This window comes from Antechinus flavipes, chromosome 1 (assembly GCF_016432865.1).
Source record: "Antechinus flavipes isolate AdamAnt ecotype Samford, QLD, Australia chromosome 1, AdamAnt_v2, whole genome shotgun sequence".
Classification (NCBI taxonomy): Eukaryota; Metazoa; Chordata; class Mammalia; order Dasyuromorphia; family Dasyuridae; genus Antechinus; species Antechinus flavipes.
The window spans coordinates 187,527,239-187,549,187 of NC_067398.1; the positions used below are offsets into that span (position 1 = coordinate 187,527,239).

Genomic DNA, 21,949 nt, shown 5'->3' on the forward strand with positions numbered 1-21,949 from the left:
TCTAGGAAAAATCCATCCTTTCCCCCAAATAAGTTTCTTATTGTCTGCAGTGGATATCATTTACTGACATATAGTACTTTAATGCTTTTTCATCTGATCCTTATACCAACCCTATGAGGTAAGTGCTATTTTTATCCACATTTTACAGATGAGGAAACTGAGTGTGAGAGAGATGAAAAAGTGACTTGAGAGGGTTACACAGTGAGTGTCTGAGGAACGACTCTCACTCAGATCTTCTTGATCAAAGTTATAGACTTTGTCCACTGTGCCACCTCATTGTCCTAACTTAATCATTTTTTATTTGTTTGCTTTTTCATGAACATGTATTAGCTGAGTTTAGGTTACATTTTTTGGTATCAGGATGATAGGATAATCTAATAATAGCTTTTATTCTTTAATACCAAATATATCTATTTTTGCTAATTTCATGTTAATAGTAACAAAATTGGCTTTTAAGCTTTAACCTTTTCAATAAAATAAAAACAAGATTTATAGGCTATTGATTTCATTAACCTCTGTATTTAATTTTTTAAAATTGCATTGCTTTAAGTGTTCTAGAGTGATATAAATCCTGAAATGTTTAAACCCGAATGCTTGGATTATTGTTATTTCATTCAAATTATGTGAAAAGAAACAAACTTAAATTCATTTCATATATAGTGTATCTAGATACCTTGCATATGGTTTAATAATTCATTCCCTGACATTTTCATTTTTATATTTTGTTAAAAATGTAAAGCATATCTAAAACTAGTGCTTAACAACTAATTTTTTTCTGTTTTTTCAGGCCAAAATACAAAGTTCCTCGATCCCAGAATTTACTGTAGATAGTGTTCTAGCTATACTACCAACATTCCCCAAAGGAGCTACCCAAGAAAAAGCCAAAAAGGCAGTAGGAGCATTGTTGAAGGCTACTAATTATTCCAAGCTAATGACTACACAACAGGTGAGGAAACTGGTTTGTTTTATTTAAACTTTTGTATTACTCTTTCCCCATTTATAATGGTGCTTAATTTTACAAATTCCCATTTTTGTTGGGTGGAATTTGAAGATGAACATCAATGCAATTCAGTGCCTAAAATCTGAGAATGTTCTGATCTTCCATTCAACTTTGTGTCTGCCGTTTGTTGCAAGGGGTAGATAAAAGGAGAAAGTAAAAGAGGAGAAGAGGGTTCCTTTAAACATAAGAAGTCTGTAGATCGTAAAAATCCTTTTGCTTATCAAAGATCACAATTAAAGTATTAATGATCCTATAGTTTCAGCAACTCACCAGTTAAGATCATTACCATACTGTACATTGGTGGCCTGGGAAATATCATGAATGAGACAATTCTCAGAAATTACTTTTACCAGTTTAGGGAGAACGGAATGATAACAGTTGTACAGAGGTGGCTGTCAAGAAGTCCTTCCCCAAACTGATTGTAAATGGGCTCAGACTTTGTGAAATGGGGAAGATCCTGGACAGCCAGAGGAAAAGGAAAGGAAAAAGATTATTCTAGAATTAAGTTGGAGTCTCAGGAATTTCTGAAACTCTTCTTTCTCCTCCATTAGCTGAGGAAAAAGCCTATGCCAATTAATTTAATCTCTTCCCCAATATTGCTCAAGTAGTAGTTAATATTGCCCTGATATTGCCTTCTGGGATTGTACTTCCATCAGGTTTTGGACTTATTATGTTCTATCCAATGGGACCATCACTCTCTTCATGAGAACTCTTGGAGCCATCCACTATCCTCAGAAAACCCAGAGGATAGGAGCTCATGCTGGAAAGCACAGAAGCCCTAACATTTTACTTCAGTGGTGGGGTTCTTAAGAGGTGAGACACTTTAGAAACATAATAAATAAACTTTGCAATAAATATTTTTTCCTTTGCAAGTTTCCATGGTGGCATATAACATGGGCAAACAGAAAACTGGAACCAATTTCTCAAATACAGGGCAGGTTAGGGCAGAGCCTTGTTAAACTTATATTACAAATTTGGCCACTGGTATAACTATGTCCTTCACTTCTTAACCACACAGGAAAAAAAAAGAGGGGTGGGGTTGAGTTTGAAGTTTCTGGAAAGTTGACATTCTAATTGTATTTTTTTTTTTAGTGTTTAAAGGTTTGACAAAATTTGACGCAGTGAAAGCAAAAATTTGACAGTATTTTAAAAATAATTCTTTTGCTAGTACTATTAAGGAGTACTTCAAGTCTGGTTTCCCCTATTGTCAAACTTTGAAAATTATATATCCCTAGATACTTTCCTCTTTTTTATTTTCCTTTTGCTAAGAGAACTTATGCCAACAAAACAATCTTTCTTCTGTCTTAAAAAATGTTCCTACTAATTTTTTACTTTTCAAACTGATCATTTCATAAAACTGTGGGGCCTGTCTTGCAAACTTATGTGAAGATGTTAACTTTTTTAACTGGACAATTATTTGTGTGGAAATAGATAACTTGTTTGTGAGTTTTGGAAGGGTCTTAGTTGAACTTGTACCTTCATGCATTTCTGTCTAAATTTCTTCAGAGCATTACTTTGTTTTTTTTAGAAATGTTGCTGAATTGTAGTGAAAAAAAGATAAAGGAAAGGAGATCTATTCTGAATTTTAAATTTTTTTTAATTGATTAAAACAGTTTAATAAAAAAAAAGATACACATATATTTTGTGTCCTCTCAGTAGAATGTAAGCTTCCTGAGGTAAGGGACTGTTTTGTTTTGCCTTAGGATTTCAGTAGCTACCACAGTGTCTTGCATATAATAGATTCTTGACATATACATACATATATATGCATATGTACAATATATACAAATGATACACATACATATATGTGTGTGTGTTTATGTGTTTGTGTACATATGTGTGTGTCTAAGAAGAAATTGGGATAAATGGCATATGGGAATTTGCACAATAATTACATTGATCCTAAGATATCTATTCTCTTTTATAATAACATTCTCCCTCTGATGGCTTTGACTCATGGAATACCATGATTTCATAAGCTTTCATATAGTACATTAAAATTTGCCAAGTGGCACTACAGGGAAAATAGAATGTATTTAGTCATATTTGTTTTGCCTCCTTTTTATTGCTGGGGAGAGGGAAATAGCATGCCCAGTTGGAAAACAAAAATCCTTTGTCATTTGTTTAAAATGAACTTTAGTTTGATTTCCTAACATCTCCACATCAGTGCTCTTCAGCATTACACTTTGGCCTAAAAAATTATGTCTCACCAGAAGTTGATGTCCACAGCAATTAAAGATGTCATTTTGCCAAATTCCCTCAGTAAAACATAAAATTAAACTTGTTCTGAGTCCATGCAGCCAAATATACCAAGTAAGAATAAATAGGTGTCTTGCTGTGACCCACTTAAACTGACCCATTCCAACAAGTTCAAGTCTGAAAGTTTGTGTTACTTGATAACTGTGTAATGAAAGAGAGGTAAAGGATTAAATCATATTTTCTATAGAGGCAGTAGTTATTAAAAGCCCTTGTTTTAAAATTATTAATTGTTTTTAGTTTTTTTCTGATTATACATATATATTAATTTTTTAAATACACATTTCTTTAGGAATCATTTTGGGAGAGAAAAATCAGAATAAAAGGGAAAAAACAATGAGGAAAAAAAAACAAAAAAAGAAGTGGAAATAGCATGTGCTGCTTTATATTTAATTCCCATAGTTCTCTTTCTGGATACAGATGGAATTTTCTATCCAAAGTACTCCTGGTTTCTCTTGTTTCTCTTAGCATTAGTTCATGTAAATCTTTCTAGGTCTTTCTAAAATCAGCTTGTTCATCATTTTTATAGAACAATAATGTTCCATTACCTTCATATATGACAACTTATTCAATCATTCCCCAGCTGATGGGCAGCTATTCATTTTCCAATTCTTTGCCACCACAAAAAGCTACTACAGACATTTTGCACATTTCCCCTCTTTCATGATTTCCTTGGTATACAGACCCAGTAATAACACTGCTGGGTCAAAGGGTATGCACAGTTTGAGTTCCAAATTGCTTTCCAGAATGGCTGGATCATTTCATAACTCCACCAACAATGCATTAGTGTCCCAGTTTTCCCAATCACCACTAACATTTGTCATTATCTTTTCTTGTCATTTTAGCCAGTCTGAGAGGTGTGAGGTGATACCTCAGAGTTGTTTTAATTTGCATTTTTCTAATCAGTAGTGTTTTAGAGCATTTTTTCATATGATTATAGGTGGCTTTAATTTCATCATCTGAAAATTGTCTATTCGTATTCTTCGACCATTTATCAATTGAGGATTTTGGATTCTTATAAATTTCCAGTTTTTATATATTTTAGAAATGAGACCTTTGTCAGAAACACTGGCTATAAATTTCCCCCAGATTTGTGCTTCCCTTTTAATCTTATTTGTGTTAGTTTTGTTTGTGCAAAAACTTTTTAATTGAATTAATCAAAGTTGTCCATTTTATATTTCTTCCTTGTTCTTTTTTTTTTTTTTTTGCTGAGGCAAATAGGGTTAAATGACTTGCCCAGGGTCACACAGCTAGGAAGTGTTAAGTGTCTGAGACCAGATGTGAACTCAGGTCCTCCTGACTTCAGGTCTGGTGCTCTATTCACTGTTCCACCTACCTTCCCCATTGTTCTTTTTTTAATGATCAGGTATATCAGAAATTTTATAGCATTAAAAAAATAAATTAATTATAAGCAGCTTTTACTCATATGGGCCCAGTTTGATTTTTCTTTTCTTATAGACAAAATTTCATCCCTCCCTTTTTAAAGCATTAATTAGAACAAACTCATAAGATGCCCATTAGGTTATCATATCTCATACAACGGAAATTTATACAGATTTTCTAAATTACAAATATACACAAATTTTATCTAATACAGACAGATGCCTTAGTTTCTAACCCTCTTTGCAATGATCAGTGCTCTTAATACATAGAACTCAAAAGAATACTACTTAATTTAGTTAAGGGGCAAGCCCATTTCATATACTTGAAACTCCCTTAGTCATAATCATGAGTACACAATTTCACCCAGTCATAAGAATGAGTATTTTACTTTTAATATTGTAATAGCTTAATGTTTTACTGAAAATTGAAACTATTAACCTACACAGACTGCTATCTATTCATTTAGTTGATGTTTTTAATTCATGGTTTGATTTGAAAAGAGGCTTTTTTTTAAACAAGTTTTTTATGACTTCTTTAGAGGCATGTGCTAATGGACAAAATTTTCCTCTTCCATTTCCCAGTCATGTAACTTTGGGCAAGGGACCTAATCTTTCTCCACCTCAGATTCCTATATTATATCACATTATCATAGAATGCAGTCTTGTTCTAGCTTAGTAGATAAGTTTCTGTGGCTCGAAAAAATACTTCATAGTTAGTCAATATTCTGGTGATAGCCTTTCTAAATTTGAATAGTTTTAGTGCGTAATGAAGATACAGTCATTTATAAGTCCCACATTCAAAATCTTTCAAATCTGGTTAGGCTGGACAGGGTTTACATTTCACTGCCATGGCTTTTAAGAAAACTTAATTTCCAGGCTCACTTTCATGCCAGGATAAAGTGTTGGGATATAATTTTAGTGGAGAAATTTAAAATGCATTAACAACATCTTTCCTTTATAATTTTGACTTTATTGATATCGATCATTATCTCAAAAGTTTAAAAAAAACTACTGACTCTAAAAAATTATCAATGCATGAAATAAAGGCATCAATTTTATCATCATCATTATGAGAATATTTAACTAAGTAGTTTCTACATAAAAGAAGTCCAAAGAGCTCCTAAAATACCACACTCAGAAAATCTTTGTTCTTCTTGCCAAGTGACAAGATATGGTGGCTTAGATCAGCATTGATTGAAAAAGCAAGTTTCAGTATAAAACATTTCAAAGGAGTTGATCCAGCAGTGTTTCTACTGGGGTTATATCCTAAAGAGAAACTAAAGAAGGGAAAGGGACCTGTATGTGCCAAAATGTTTGTGGCAGCCCTGTTTGTAGTGGCTAGAAGCTGGAAAATGAATGGATGCCCATCAATTGGAGAATGGTTGAGTAAATTGTGGTATATGAACATTATGGAATATTATTGTTCTGTAAGGAATGACCAGCAGGATGAATACAGAGAGGATGGCGAGACTTACATGAACTGAAGCAGAACCAGGAGATCATTATATACCTCAACAATGATATTATTTGAGGATGTATTCTGATGGAAGTGGATTTCTTCGATAAAGAGAGCTAATTCAGTTTCAATTGATCAAGGATGGACAGAAGCAGCTACACCCAAAGAAAGAACACTGGGAAATGAATATAAACTGCTTGCATTTTTGTTTTTCTTCCCAGGTTATTTATACCTTCTGAATCCAATTCTCCCTGTGCAACAAGAAAACTGTTCGGTTCTGCCCACATATATTGTATCTAGGATATACTGTAACCTATTCAACATGTAAAGGACTGCTTGCCACCTGGGGGAGGGGGTGAAGGGAGGGAGGGGAAAAATTGGAACAGAAGTGAGTGCAAGGGATAATGCTATAAAAATTACCCTGGCATGGGTTCTATCAATAAAAAGTTATTAAAAAAAGAATAAACAAATAAAAAACCCTTTTATTATAAAAGATCCTCTAGGATCCTCTAGGAAAGGGAAGAAGGATAATACTGGAGGATAAGTATTCATTGTAAAAGAAAAAATAACAATAAAAATTTATTAGGAAAAAAAATTTCAAAGGAGAATGAAACAAGATTATCAATGAAATTGCCTCTCAAAGTATCATAAATCATAAACCAAGCATCATGAGAGCATTTGTACTTGAGATAAAATATGAGAAGACAAAGATCAAGGGCAAAGAAAAAAAATTCTAGCATTTCTATAACAATTGATTTTTATCAAAATGGCAGGGGAACCAGTATATTCATACGTTAAAAACTTCCATACTTGGAGATGAAATTGAGGAGTCACTGGGCTTTACAAAGTAGATGTGCAAAAATTCATGCTGAAAGTGACAAAAACTTAAGTATACTAAGGAACTAAACATTTAGATATTCTAGAGGAAGGTTTCAAATCAATGTTAAAAAGTGGATGTTATTATTAACAAAAGAAACAGTTGAGAAGACATTAAAATCTATGAACTCTAAGCCTACCATTTTGCAAACTTATCACATTTTAGTGTCTCAGCAACTACCTAGTCCAACTTATTCTGAAAAAAGAAATTTCTACTGTCTAACATAATTGATAAATGGTCATCCAGCTTCTCCTTGAAGACATTTATTGACTCATGCATTTCTAATTTAAAACAGTATCTAATAATTGACTTTTTTTTCTGACATTAAGCTTAAATTTGACCCTTTAAAACTTCCATTTATTGCTACTGATAGAAATCCATGAGTCTATACATGAGAAGTCTATTTTTTTCTTTCTCATGATAGTCCTTCAAATATTTATTGAAATTTCTCTGAGTCTTTACTTCTCCAAACTAAACATAATTATTGGGATCAAAGATTTAGTCTTTGAACCTATAATTAGATTAGGAAATTGAGATCCCAAGATTTTTGATGACTTTTCAAACTCATATAGGTAATGAGTGTCAGATGAAGAATTTGATCTTAGATCTTTACTCCAAATCCCACTCATCTTTCCCTACATGCTACATCTTCCTCGAATTCTTTTAATCTCTTTTCATATGACATAGACTTAAAGACTGTTTACCATTTTTGTTATTCTCTTTGGAATACTTCCCACTTTACCAATAAATGTCCTTATTAAATTGAAGCACTATAAATGAACCCAGTACTTCATGTGATCATGAGAAGGCATAATATTTGGAAGTGTTTCTGAGAATGGCCCACATGCATATAGAAATTTTGATGAAAATATGAGAAGAGCATGGGCCAGAGAGGCAGAGTCAAGATGGTAAAGGCCGAGACTCACTGAGCTCTCTCTGAAACTGCTTCAAATTCCTTCAAATAATGACTCTAAACAAATTTTAGAGCATCAGAACACACAGAAAAGATAGAGTGGAACATGTTTCAGACAAAGACAGCTTAGAAGGTCAGCAGGAAAGATCTGCAGTGTCAGGGTGGGAGTTCAGTGTTCAGCGTACCCCCGGCCCCTCTCAGCCTAGTCCTCATACCAGCAAAGCAGGAATAGATGTTGGGCCTCTGGATCAGTGGAAGCACTGGCGGTTTCTAGATCTCTGAGCCCAAAGATACTTAAGTAGAATTGGAAGGTCAGCAGAAAGGTCTGTCAGTAGGCAGAAAGGATGTTGGGCAGTGGTAGTAGTAGTAGCTTCTGGAGGCCTTAGATCACAGGATGTCTCTACCAGTACTGAGAAAGAACTCTGTTGTTTTAGCTCATTAAAACTTACAGCCCCACTGGAGCAGAGATACTCCTTAGTTCCAGAGCAGAAAAGAATGCTTGTGGTCAGGTCTCTAGAAGGATCTCTGAAAACAGGTTGGGACAGTGCACTCTCCACCCTGGAAAGAGCGCCCTACTTTATCAAAGAGTTAAAATATGAGTAATAGGCTGGGAAAATGAGCAGACAACAGAAAAAGATCCTGACTATAGAAAGTTACTATGATGTCAAGGAAGATTAAAACGCACACTCAGAAAATAACAAAATCTAATCTCCTACATCCAAAACCTCCAAAAAAATAAGAATTGGTCTCAGTCCATGGAAGAGCTCAAAAAAGATTTTGAAAATCAAGTAGAGAGCTAGATGAAAAATTGGAAAGAGAACTGAGAGTGGTGCAAAACAAAAATTTTAAAAATTACAAAAAAAAGTCCTAATGGAGAGAAGAATGTCTTAAAAAGCAAAATTGGCCAAGTAGGACAGCTCAGTGAAAGAAAATAGTACCTTGAAAATTAGAATTAAGCAAGGGGTGGAGCCAAGATGGCAGAGAGGACACATGTGTCTGTCTGAGTTCTCCATTACTCTCAGAGTACTATTTTATGGAACAGTCTCGGAATTAGTGCTTGACTGTCAAAACCCACGAATATTGGGATACAACACATTACCAACGGAAGATATTCTCTAAATTAGCCAGAAAAGGTATATTTTTGCTCACTGGTGGGGATGGATAGGCCAGGTGCAGCATCAGGCAAGTAGGCAGTGAGAGCACTGGAAGCAGCTCACGCTGAGTAGACCTGAGTGGGGTGGGATGTGCTCTCCGCTGGTGGAAAATTTGCAGAGAACTTTAGCACAGTGTTGGCTACTCTGCTCTGGCAGCAAGCCAATGGACAGTGTAGAAGCTATAAACACAGGCGGTAAAGACTATAATCCCAAAATGCTAGAGTCTCTCGGGACCTGGCCACACCCACCCAGCAATGGAAGGGACGCAGCCTGGTCTCAGTACTCAATCACTAATCCCAGCAAGAGGCTGATTCCATAACAGCCATTTCTATCCCACTGTTGCTTCACTGCTACTTCCTGTTGTTTATAGAGGAAGCTTGGTAATATCACACTGCCGCAAAGACTGTAGTTTTTTTTTTTTTTTTTTTTTTTTGGTCAAAATGAGTAAAAAGGCAAAGCAGGATCTAACTATAGATAGCTTTTATACTGAAAGAGAGTAGACTTCAAACCCTCAGTAGACTAAAACAGATTATCTCTAGATGAAGTCCCAAATGGTGATATAACCTGATCCCCATCACTGACCCCCATCAAGGCTCTCATAGAAGAAATTTAAAAGGTTCTTAGAAAAGAGCTAGAAGAAAAATGGGGAAAGGAAAGGGAAGCTTTGCAAGAGGGTCTGGATAAGACATATTACTAATTAAAAGATAGAGTGGATAAAAAATAACTCCCTGAAAAACAGAATTAGTGAATTGGAAAAGAAAATAGTTCCCTAAAAAATAAAATTGGTAAAATGGAAAAAAATTCCATAGAACAAAACAGCTCATTTAAAAACTCAGTTGGACAATTACAAAAAGAAATAAAAAATCAAATGAAGAAAATAACTCATTAAAATCAGAATTGAACACATGGAAATGAATGATTTCAGGAGATACCAAGAATCAGTCAAGGAAAATAAAAAAATGTTAAATACTTACTTGGGATAACAACAGACCTGGAAAATAGATCTAGGAGAGATAATCTAAGGATTATTGGACTTCCTGAAAATTATGATGAAAAAAAGAGCCTAGACACTATTTTTCAAGAAATCATCAAAGAGAACTGTTCAGATGTTATAGAAACAGAAGGCAAAATAGACATTGAAAGAATTCATTGGTTGACTACTGAAAGAAGTCCCAAAATCAAAACTCCAAAAATATTGTGACTAAATTCCAGAACTATCAGACCAAGGAAAAAATACTGTAAGCAGCTAGGAAAAAAAATTCAAATATAGCGGAGCCACAATAAGGCTTACTCAGGATTTAGCAGTGTCCACATTAAAGGATCAAAAGGCCTGGAATCTGATATTCTGAAAGGTTAAGGAACTTGGTATGCAGTCAAGAATAAGTTACTCAGCCAAAATGAATATTTTCTTCCAGGGAAGAAGATGGACATTCAATGAAATAGGTGAATTCCATCTATTTCTGATGAAAAAATCAGAACTAAACAAAAAGTTTGACCTCCAAATACAGGAGTCAAGAGAAACATAAAGAGGTAAAAAAAAATCTTGGAAACTATATTTCTGTTATTAGTATACATAAAGAATACAGGTATAATTTGGTTTTATTGCTATAAAGAGAAGCTAGAGGTGGAAAGGAAATTGTACCAGAAAAAGGGAAAAGTGAGGTAGTACATCTGATGAAGAGGCAAAGGAAACCTATTATATCTGAGGGAAAGAAAGGAGGGGGATGAACATAGTGTGAATCTTACTCTCATTAGAATTGGCTCAAATAGAAAATATTAGACATATTTGATTTACAGAGAAACTTCTCCCATTTCATTAAAAAGTGGGAGGGAAAAAGTGAAAAGGGAAGGAATAAGCTAAAGAGAAGAGAATACATAAATTGTAAGGAAAAGGTTTAAGGAAAGGGGAGGGATTCTCAGATTGGGGAGGAGGGATCCTAAAGAGGGAGGGCTGCATGAGGCAAGTGGTGTTCACAAGTTTAATACTGGGGAGGGGGATAAGGGTGAAAGGAAAGAGGAAAAAGCATAATCTGGGGTTAACAAGATGGCAGGAAATACAGAATTAGTAATTTTAACCATAAATATGAATGAGGTAAACTCCCCCATAAAGCAAAGGAGCATAGTATGCTGGATTAAAAGTCAGAATCCTACAATGTGTTGTTTACAGGAAACACATTTGAAGCTGGGTGATACATACAGAGTAAAGGTAAAAGGCTTGAGCAGAATCTACTATGCTTCAGGTGAAGCCAAAAAAGCAGGGGTAGCCATCCTGATCTCAGATCAAGCAAAAGTAAAAATTGATCTAATTCAAAGTGATAAGGAAGGGCACTATATATTGCTAGAGGGTAGCATAGATGATGAAGCAATATCAATGTTAAACATATATGCACTAAGTGGGGCAGCATCTAAATTCTTAAAGGAAAAGTTAAGAGAGTTGCAAGAAGAAATAGACAGCAAAACTATAATAGTGGGAGAGCTCAACCTTGCATTTTCAGAACTAGATAAACCAAAGCACAAAATAAATAAAGATAAAGAGGTAAATAGAACACTAGAAAAGTTAGGTATGATAGATCTCTGGAGAAAACTAAATGGAGACAGAAAAGAGTACACTTTCTTTTCAGCACTTCATGGCATCTATGCAAAAATTGACCATATATTAGGACATAAAGACCTCAAATTCAAATGCAGAAAGGCAGAAATAAAAAATGCATCATTTTCAGATTACGGTGTAATAAAAATTACATTCAACAAAAAGGCAGGGTAAAATAGACCAAAAATAATCGGAAATTAAATAATCTCATCCTAAAGAATGATTGAGTGAAACAGAAAATCATAGACACAATAATTTCACCCAAGACAATGACAATAATGAAACATCATACCAAAATGAGTGGGATACAGCCAAAGTTGTAATAAGGGGAAATTTTATATCTCTACAGGCCTACTTGCATAAAAGAGAGAAAGAGAAAATCAATGAACTAAGCTTGCAACTAAAAAAGCTAGAAAAAGAGCAAATTAAAACCATCCCAGTCAAATACTAAACTTGAAATTCTAAAAATAAAAGGAGAAATTAATAAAATTGAAAATAAAAAACAATTGAATTAATAAATAAAACTAAGAGTTGGTTTTATGAAAAAACAACAAAATAGATAAATACTTGGTAAATTTGATTAGAAAAAGGGAAGAGGAAAATCAAATTGTTAGTCTTAAAAATGAAAAGGAAGAACTTGCCACTAATGAAGAGGAAATTAGAGCAACAATTAGGAGTTACTTTGCCCAACTTTATACCAATAAGTTTGATAAATGAAATGGATGAATACCTTCAAAAATATAGCTTGCCCAGCTTAACAGAGGAAGAAGTAAATTGGTTAAAGAGTCCCATTTTAGAAAAAGAAAGAGAACAAACTTTTAATCAACTCACTAAGAAAAAATCCCCAGGACTAGATGGATTTACATGTGAATTCTACCAGACATTTAATGAACAATTAATCGTTCTTTATGCCATATAAACTATTTGAAAAAATAGGAATTGAAGGAGTCCTACCAAATTCCTTTTATAACACTGACGTGGTACTGATACCTAAACCAGGTAGGTTGAAAACAGAGAAAGAAAATTATCCCTGATTTTTTCCCTAATGAACATTGATGCAAAAATCTTAAATAAAATACTGGCAAAAAGATTACAGAAAATCATCCTCACGATAATATACCATAACCAAGTAGGATTTATACCAGAAATGCAGGGCTGGTTCAATAGTAGGAAAACTATTAATATAATTGACTATATCAACGAAATTAACAAAAACCATATGATCATCTCAATAGATGCAGAAAAAGCATTTGATAAAATCCAACACCCATTCCTATTAAAAATACATAGGAATAAATGGACTTTTCCATAAAATAGTCAGTAGCATCTATTTAAAATGATATGTAATGGTGATAAATTGGAACTATTCCCAATAAAATCAGGAGTGAAACCAGGTTGCCCATTATCACCATTACTATTCAATATTATATTACAAATTCTAGTTTCAGCAATAAGAGATGAAAGGAATTAGAGTAGGTAATGGGGAAACCAAAATATCACTCTTTGCAGATGATATGATGGTATACTTAGAGAACTCCAGAGATTCTACTAAAAAGCTATTAGAAATAATTCACAACTTTAGCAAAGTTGCGAGATACAAAATAAACCCACATAAATTCTCACTATTTTTATACATCACTAACAAAATTCAACAGCAAGAGAAACAAAGAGAAATTCCACTTAAAATAACTGTCAATAGTATAAAATATTTGGGAATCTATCTACCAAAGGAAAGTTAGAAATTATATGAGCAAAACTACAAAACACTTTCCACACAAATAAAGTCAGATCTAAATAATTGGAAAGATAATAAGTGCCCTTGGATAGGCCAAGCAAATATAATAAAGATGACAATACTCCCTAAACTAATCTATATATTTAGTGCTCTATACCAATCAGACTTCCAAGAAACTATTTTAATGACCTAGAAAAATAACAACAAAATTCATCTGGAAGAACAAAAGGTCAAGAATTTCAAGGGAACTAATGAAAAAAAAAATCAAATGAAGGTGGCCTAGCTGTACCTGATTTAAAACTATATAAAGCAGTGGTCACCAAAACCATTTTTTATTGGCTAAGAAATAAACTAGTTGATCAGTGTAATAGGTTAGATTCACAGGACAAAATAGTCAATAACTACAGCAATCTAATGTTTGACAAACCCAAAGACCTCAACTTTTGGGATAAGAATTCACAATTTTGACAAAAACTGCTGGGAAAATTGGAAATTAGTATGACAGAAACTAGGCATGGACCCACACTTAATATCTTACACCAAGATAAGATCAAAATGAATTCATGATTTAGGCATAGGGAATGAGATTATAAATAAATTAGAAGAACATAGGATAGTTTACCTCTCAGACTTGTGGAGGAGGAAGGAATTTGTGACCAAAAAAGAACTAAAGATCATAATTGATCACAAAATTGAAAATTTTAATTATAGCAAGTTAAACAGCCTTTGTACCAGGTTCCTCAAACTACGTGGGCCAGATTTGGCAGCTGAGGATGTTTATCCCCCTCACCCAGGGCTATGAAGTTTCTTTATTTAAAGACCCACAAAACAAAGTTTTTGTTTTTATTATAGTCTGGCCCTCCAACAGTCTGAGGGACAATGAACTGGCCCCCTATTTTAAAAGTTTGAGGGTCTCTGTTCTATATAGATAGAGGGCAGACTTTAAACTCTGAGGAGACTAAAAATAGACTGTCTCCAGATGAATCCCCAAAGGGGGATATGATCTGGTCCTCAACACAAAAGACTCTCATAGAAGAAATTAAGAAAAGGGAAGCTTGGAAAGAGAGTCTGGATAAGTCATCTCACTCATTTAAAGATAGAGTGGATAAAGAAACCAATTCCTTGAAAAACAGAATTAGTGGAACTGGAAAAAGAAAATAGCTCTCTAAAAAATAAAATTGGTGAAATGGAAACAAATTCCATAGAACAAAACAACTCATTAAAAACTCAATTGGACAATTAGAAAAAGATATTAAAAAAAATGTGAGTGAAAAAAATACTTCATTGAAAATCAGAATCAATGGACCCACATTTAACACCATATACCAAGATAAGATCAAAATGGGTTCATGATTTTGGCATAAAGAATGAGATTATAAATAAATTAGAGGAACATAGGATAGTTTACCTCTCAGACCTGTGGAGGAGGAAAGAATTTGTGACCAAAGATGAACTAGAGATCATTATTGATCACAAAATAGAAAATTTTGAGTATATCAAATTAAAAAGCCTTTGTACAAACAAAACTAATGCAAACAAGATTAGAAGGGAAGCAACAAACTGGGAAAACATCTTCATAGTTAAAGGTTCTGATAAAGGCCTTATTTGCAAATATATAGAGAATTGACTCTAATTTAAAGAAATCAAGCTATTCTTCAATTGATAAATGGTCAAAGGATAGGAATAGACAATTTTCAGATGATGAAATTGAAACTATTTTCACTCATATGATAGAGTGTTCCAAATCACTATTGATCAGAGAAATGCAAATTAAGACAACTCTGAGATATCACTATACACCTGTCAGATTGGCTAAGATGACAGGAAACAATAATGATGAATGTTGGAGGGGATGCGGGAAAACGGGGACACTGATGCATTGTTGGTGGAGTTGTGAATGAATCCAACCATTCTGAAGAGCAATCTGGAATTATGCCCAAAAAGTTATCAAACTGTGCATACCCTTTGATTCCGCAGTGCTACTACTGGGCTTATACCCCAAAGAGATACTAAAGAAAGGAAAGGGACCTGTATGTGCCAAAATGTTTGTGGCAGCCCTGTTTGTAGTGTCTGTAAACTGGAAAATGAATGGATGCCCATCAATTGGAGAATGGTTGGGTAAATTGTGGTATGTGAATGTTATGAAATATTATTGTTCTGTGAGAAATGACCAGCAGGATGAATGCAGAAAGGCTTGGAGAGACTTACATGAACTGGTGCTGAGTGAAATGAACAGAACCAGGAGATCATTATATACTTCAACAGTGATACTGTATAAGGCTGTATTCTGATGGAAGTGGATTTCACTCAATATGGGTTATAGAAATCTATCATACTCTGCAGGAAAGTAGTGGGGAAAGAGATTTGGGAAAGGGGAAAGGTGATAGAAGAGAGATGGGGAGAGACAGAGAATCTCTAAGCTAAAACTATCTTGACTATACGTGTTATTTAGATAATGAGTTGGTTGAGTCCAGAATCAAATAGGAGTTAAGATTGATTCCATGTTGAATGTCTTTTAGTATTTTTAATGAGTAGAAACTTCCACAAACAAACAAATCCTTTTAACACTTAAGTCATTATGATAACTGCATGACTGCAAGTTATGGATCACTTATTTTATTCTTGTGTTCATTGGATTTCTAGGGCCTGATGAAATGGATTGTATTCATGGTTGGTTTGCTAACATAAATTTTATTGAAGAATACACAGAAATAGAGGTTATAAATCTCCAGATAGCTCTACATAGTGACTACTTTCAAATTATCTCTCTCCCCAGTTAGTTCTGCAACTCATCTTTGCAATGGCCAGCTCTTATGATGTGCTCTTTGCAGACTGGGATTAGCAGGGGTAAAAGACCTGCTCTCTCAAAAAATGTGCTTTTAATAGATTCTCTAGGCATAGAAACATATGGGAAGAGGATTTGACTGGATCTTTTCCTCCATGGTTTTCTCTTTTTGAGCATTTTTCTAGGCTTGAATAATATGTATAGGCCTGAAGAAATCCAAATGGCTTACTATCTAAACCTGCTTCCATAAAAGCCCACTCCTTAATTGGTAGAAAATCCACAGAATCTTCTTGGGCAATGCAGAGCTAGTGAATCAAAGACTTATCACAAGCTTTTCTCTTCCACAATTTCCTCACCTACTACCAATCACACTATAGAGCAACTGCTCAAGGAATTTATAGGGTGCCACTTTTCTGATGGGTAACTTCTCTCTTAGAAAAATGTTTCGATAAAACCCGGCCATATTTCACTTCATATTCTCTCTTTCTTCACTTTCACTTCATCCAGTCTCCTTACCAATTCCCTTAGTACTCCTTCACCTTTCCTTTTCTTTATCACTTTCGCATTTTTCCTTCTTCACTTTAGTCCTAACACCATTAACCCCAAAGAAATGAAGGTTGCCATTGTTCTGGAAGCAGTGTGACAATCTCTTACCTTTCTGATCCCAGTATTTTTATGCATGCTTTCTAATGTTTTCTCCCATTTAGAATGAAAGTTCTTGGATGTCAGGGACGATTTTTGCTTTTGTATTTGGGTCTCAAACATTTAGTAAAGTGCTTGATACATAATATGTGATTAATAAATCCTTTTTCATTCATTCACTCTTGCATTTCCAGAAGCAGTGCAATGTAAGTTTTTATGGCTGCCTTAATCACTCTCTGATGTTTCACTGATTCTAGACCTAGATATTATTTACTTGGTAGATTATATTGTTGTTTGTCCTTCATTTTTCAAAGAGTATCAGGGACATCATAGGATTTGTAAGGCAGAACCACACAAAATTAGCTTCACTTTTTTTTTTTTGCCAAAGTCATTGTAATTTGGTGAATACATAAGTCAAGGTGACTAGCAATGGCCCACATGCAGTGGATTATCCTAGTATCTTCCATGTTTTATCCAGCTTTAAGTGCAAAAAGTTCCTGCTTTCATGACCATTGGACAAAACTGTTCTCATCCACCTCTGCTAGTAGGAGAAGTCTTCACATGCTTAGAGTAGACACTCTGCCTACTTCACTGATGGATTTCAGGCTTGTTGATTACCCTCAACCTGGTTTAGTCCATCTACAGAGATGGTTTACTGGGATGTGGCTGCTACTCATGCTACAGTTTCTTAGCGTCATGGCTGAGAATCGGGTGCCAGAGAACACCAAAAGTGGATGATCAGCCTTGATAACCAGAATCCTACAACATGATTTCTATAAGAAATTAGAAATTCAAGACAAGTGGGACTGTTTAGAAGCATCTAACTTTTTCCATGAGAGAAGGAACAGGACCTTCTATGAACTAAACAGCACTATATTTAAAATACTAAAAGAACTGGCAGATGTGCTGATTCATTGCTGTTGGTGAAGTCTGAAAAACATTCAAGAAAAGGAGAGGTGTTCTAGGACTAGAGAAGGGCAGATGTTGGCCCAGTTTTCAAAGAAAAGGAAAAGTTTGGCTGAGCCTGAGTAGATTAAAGAGCTTGACTTAAATTTTTGGAAAAATTCTACAACACATTACTAACGGATTAGTTTATGAGCCTTTAGAAAGTGATTACCAATAGCCAATATCCTGCTTCATCAAGAATAATTCATACCACAGTAATGTCACTCTCTTTTTTTCAGAGTTAACCAGAGTGATATGATCAAAGAAGAGTTGTAGCCATAAAATATTTCAATTTCAGTGTAGCCCTTTTCCAGAACCAGAGCTCTGGGTTTACATAAACCAGGTGTTATTTTGGAGGCATCTCATAATAACAAATGAAAGGCACATGCCCCCCATCTACAGTTTCTCATGAGAACATGAGAATTTGATTATGTCTAGGCCTCTGTAGAATAAGTAAAGAGCTCTTGGTTCCCATGCAAGTACATAGTCTAACAAGATAGAACAGAATTCATTTCATCTATTTGAGAGGACTAGGACACTCTCATCTTCTGAAACAGAGATTAACTTTTCCAAAAAGCAACGAAGTTATCTCTGGTCCATGAATCCCTGATGCAGTTTCCTTGTTACTTAACAACAAAATATCCTTAGGAAATAAAACTTTGGGAGCTTCTTCAATTTTGTCTGTGTCTGAAAACCATGCTATTCAGAACCAATGAGACCAGGTGAAATCTCATCCAGATAAATGCTGTTGTATCTTTGTTTCATAGCCTTGTTACATCAAGGACAAGTAAACCTCCTTTTGTTGACTGAAAAAAAATTAAGACCATCTAAAAACCATGAATAAAAAAAGAACCTAGATATCTTATTTCAAAAAATTTTAAGGGAAGACTGCTTGGATTTCTTTGTTGTTAGGACTAAATGACATCAGTATGTCAGAGTGTCAGAGTCATGATATATGTATGTACTGTCTGATTGTGAGTTTGGAAGTCTGTACCACAGGTCTGGCACAAATGGACTATATGAGCATTTGGAGTGAAGATATCACTAAATTTGTGCATTTCATGTTTCTTTTGATCTACTTCAATTATGCTTTACTCCCCTTCTGTGATGTATCATGCCATGCTGGTAATTTTGTGCCAGTGTTTCCTTTGTCTCATGATTGATTCCATAGTTCTTCAGAGGAGACCTTGAGAGTAGGCTTATATTGTTTCTTCTGCTCTCTCTATGAGCATTTGTCTTGTGTAAATTCTCCCTAAAGTAGTCTTTTAGGCAAACATAGGTTTGGCATTCAGGCAATGTGGTGAGCCCAAAGGCATTGTGCTCTTTCTGCAGTGGAGTTACAATGCTTGGCAGTTCAGTTTGAGAAAGGAGCTCCATGGCTGGTGTCTTATTTGCCAGATAATCTAAAGAATTTACCTAAGACAATTCAAATGGAAGTGTTTGCATTTCCTAGCATGGAGCTGGTATACTTTTCAGTTTTCACAGTCATACAGCAGTGACATCAGTTCAGTGGCTTTGTAGACCTGCAGTTTGGTAGCCAGCCTAATACTTCTTCTCTTTCTCACATTCTTCCAAAGCCTTCAGAACATTGAACTAGCTCTGGTAATGCATGTATCAATCTTATTAACCATTTGTACAGCTACTGTCACCTCTTCATTTGCTGTAACTAATGGTTCAGTGTATGGATGGTATAGTGCTGGCTGGTGGAGAACTTTGTTTTTTTCACATTTAATTGTCAGGCAATTAATTAATATAAGACCAGAGAATTGAGCCATACTCTGTTGCATCTCAGCCTCAGAAGCTGCATTGAGTGTACAATTAACTGTGAACAAAAATTTGTGTACCAGGGCTTTGTCCACTCTAGTGATGATTTATAACCTTTCCAGCTAAATAATTTACCACTGGTTAAATCAGTAGCTGCCTTTGATGACATTTTCATCCTTGTTGAAGGAGTCTGACAGCACTGTTGAAAACATCATACTTCAAAGCATGGGAGTAAGATACAGCCTTGTTTCACTCCATTGGAGACTGGAAAAGTATGAAAGCATTGTCCATTATCCAGAACTCATGCAAGCATGCCATCATGGAATTGGCAGATGATACTGATGGATTTTTCTGATGAATTTTGACCTGATCTTCCACAAGCCCTCATAATTGACACTATCAAAGGCCTTGCTCAAAATGACCAATGTTTTATACAGACTTCTGTTCTCTCCCTAGCATTTCTCTTGGAATTGTCAGGCAGTAAACATTGAGTCATCTGTTCCTTAGCCCTTTCTGAAGCCACAATGGCTATCAGGTAGATGACCATTTTCCAGGTGAAGGATCAATCCATTTAGGAGAACTTGGGCAAAAATTTTGTAAGCAATGGGAGAGAGAGAGAGAGAGAGAGAGACAGAGAGAGAGAGAGAGAGAGAGAGAGAGAGAGAGAGAAACCTGCTGTGATTATCACAAGAAAACCTATTTTCTTTTATATAAATGAACAATGGAGGCATTCCTGATCTCCCAGGAATAACTTTATTTTGCCATATAACCTGGAAGATATTAGTCATCTTTTGTATGAGCAGTGGAATAGAATCAGCACCTGCAGTTTGGTGTTTTGCCATATGAGAGGAATGGCATTCAAAATCTTTTCTTCAGTTGGAAATTTAGCTAGAGCTGAATTGACTTCAACCTGAGATAACAGTAATAGCTTTGGCACTAGTTGATGATAGATCTATTGAGAATACTATGGAAGTGTTCAGCTCAACTTTCCAGTATCATGTCCTTATCACTAATCAATGTGGATCCAATCAGTGCTGAGCAGTTGAGATGCAACATAGATCTTTGGCCCATAGTCTTTAGGGCATCATAAAAATACTTTGGAGTATTAATATATTTTTTAAATTTCTGGAGTAAAATACATTTCCAACACATAATACAATAAAAAGATGACTGCTCATGAAACTACAAATCTACTATGCACAACTTGCTATTCCTTTCAAATAAACAACAAAATTATTGTGGAAATTTCTTTCCCCCCCCCCTTTTTCTCTCCTCGTCTCCTTTCACTGTGGAGATAGCTGTCATTAGACAGAAATAGATACACACTCGCACACACATACACATATAAAATTATTCCCTATATACTTCTATTTATCAGTTCTTTCTTTGCAGCAGTGTCTTTCCTCATTTGTTAATTATAGTTAATTTGAGTGTAAATAATAGTAAACATAACTTATTCACTCATAGTTGTTCTTAAAACAATATCTTTTAGGATCAGCTAGATGGCATAGTGGATAGACAATAAGCTCTGAAGTAAGGCTGAGTTCAAATCTGGCTTCAGACAATTAATACTTATTGGCCATGTGACCTTGGGCAAGTCACTTAAACCCAATTGCCTCAGTGAAAAACATTTCACTTTTCATTATTTCATACGTCTTATTTTGTTTTTCTAAAATCATCAAGCTCATCATTTTTCATAGCACAGTAGTATTCCAACACAATCATATATCACAAATTGTTTAGCCATTCCCCAATTGATGGGCATCCCTGCAGTTTCAGTTCTTTACCACCACAGAGAGCTATTATAAATATTTTAGAACATAAAGATTGCTTTTCTTTTTCTCTGATCATCTCTGGAAATAGTAGTAGTACTGCTGGGTCAAAGGATATAAGTAGTTTAATAACTTTTGGGGCATAATTCAAGATTTCTTTTAAAAATGGTTGGATCAGTTCACAATTCCAACTGACTTAATTTCCTGATTTATCCACATCCCCTCCACATTTGCCACTTTCTCCTCCTTTCATTTTAGTCAGTTTGAAATTATGGTTTTTTTAAACTTGTATTTCTCTAATCAATAAAGAATAGAGCATTTTTTACATGATTATAAATTGTTTTGATTTCTTTATTGGGAAACTGTCAGGTCATGTCTTTTGACTATCAATTGGGGAATGATTTGTATTCAAACAGATTTGACAAAGTTCTTTATATATTTTAGATATGAGACTTTGATTTTAGCTACATTTGTTTTATTTGTACAAAATCTTTTTAATTTAATGTACTTGAAATTATCTATTTTTATGCCTGACTCTGCTATCTTATTCACAAATTGTTCAGTTATTCATAAGACTAATAAATATCTTCCACCTTCCTTTCCTTTTCTTATAAAATTTTTTTTATATCTAGATCATGTATCTATTTTGACCTTATCTTAGTGTAAGATATTATTTTG

At 34.6% G+C, this 21,949-nt stretch overlaps 1 protein-coding gene across 1 annotated transcript in view; it reads left to right on the forward strand.

Moving 5' to 3' along the window:
- LOC127544708 (uncharacterized) overlaps window positions 1-21,949 on the forward strand; it is a 145,794-nt gene that overhangs the window by 91,360 nt on the left and 32,485 nt on the right. Inside the window, exon 7 of the mRNA XM_051971474.1 lies at window positions 788-946. Coding sequence (XP_051827434.1) covers window positions 788-946 — 159 coding nt within the window. The remainder of the gene's footprint in view (window positions 1-787; window positions 947-21,949) is intronic.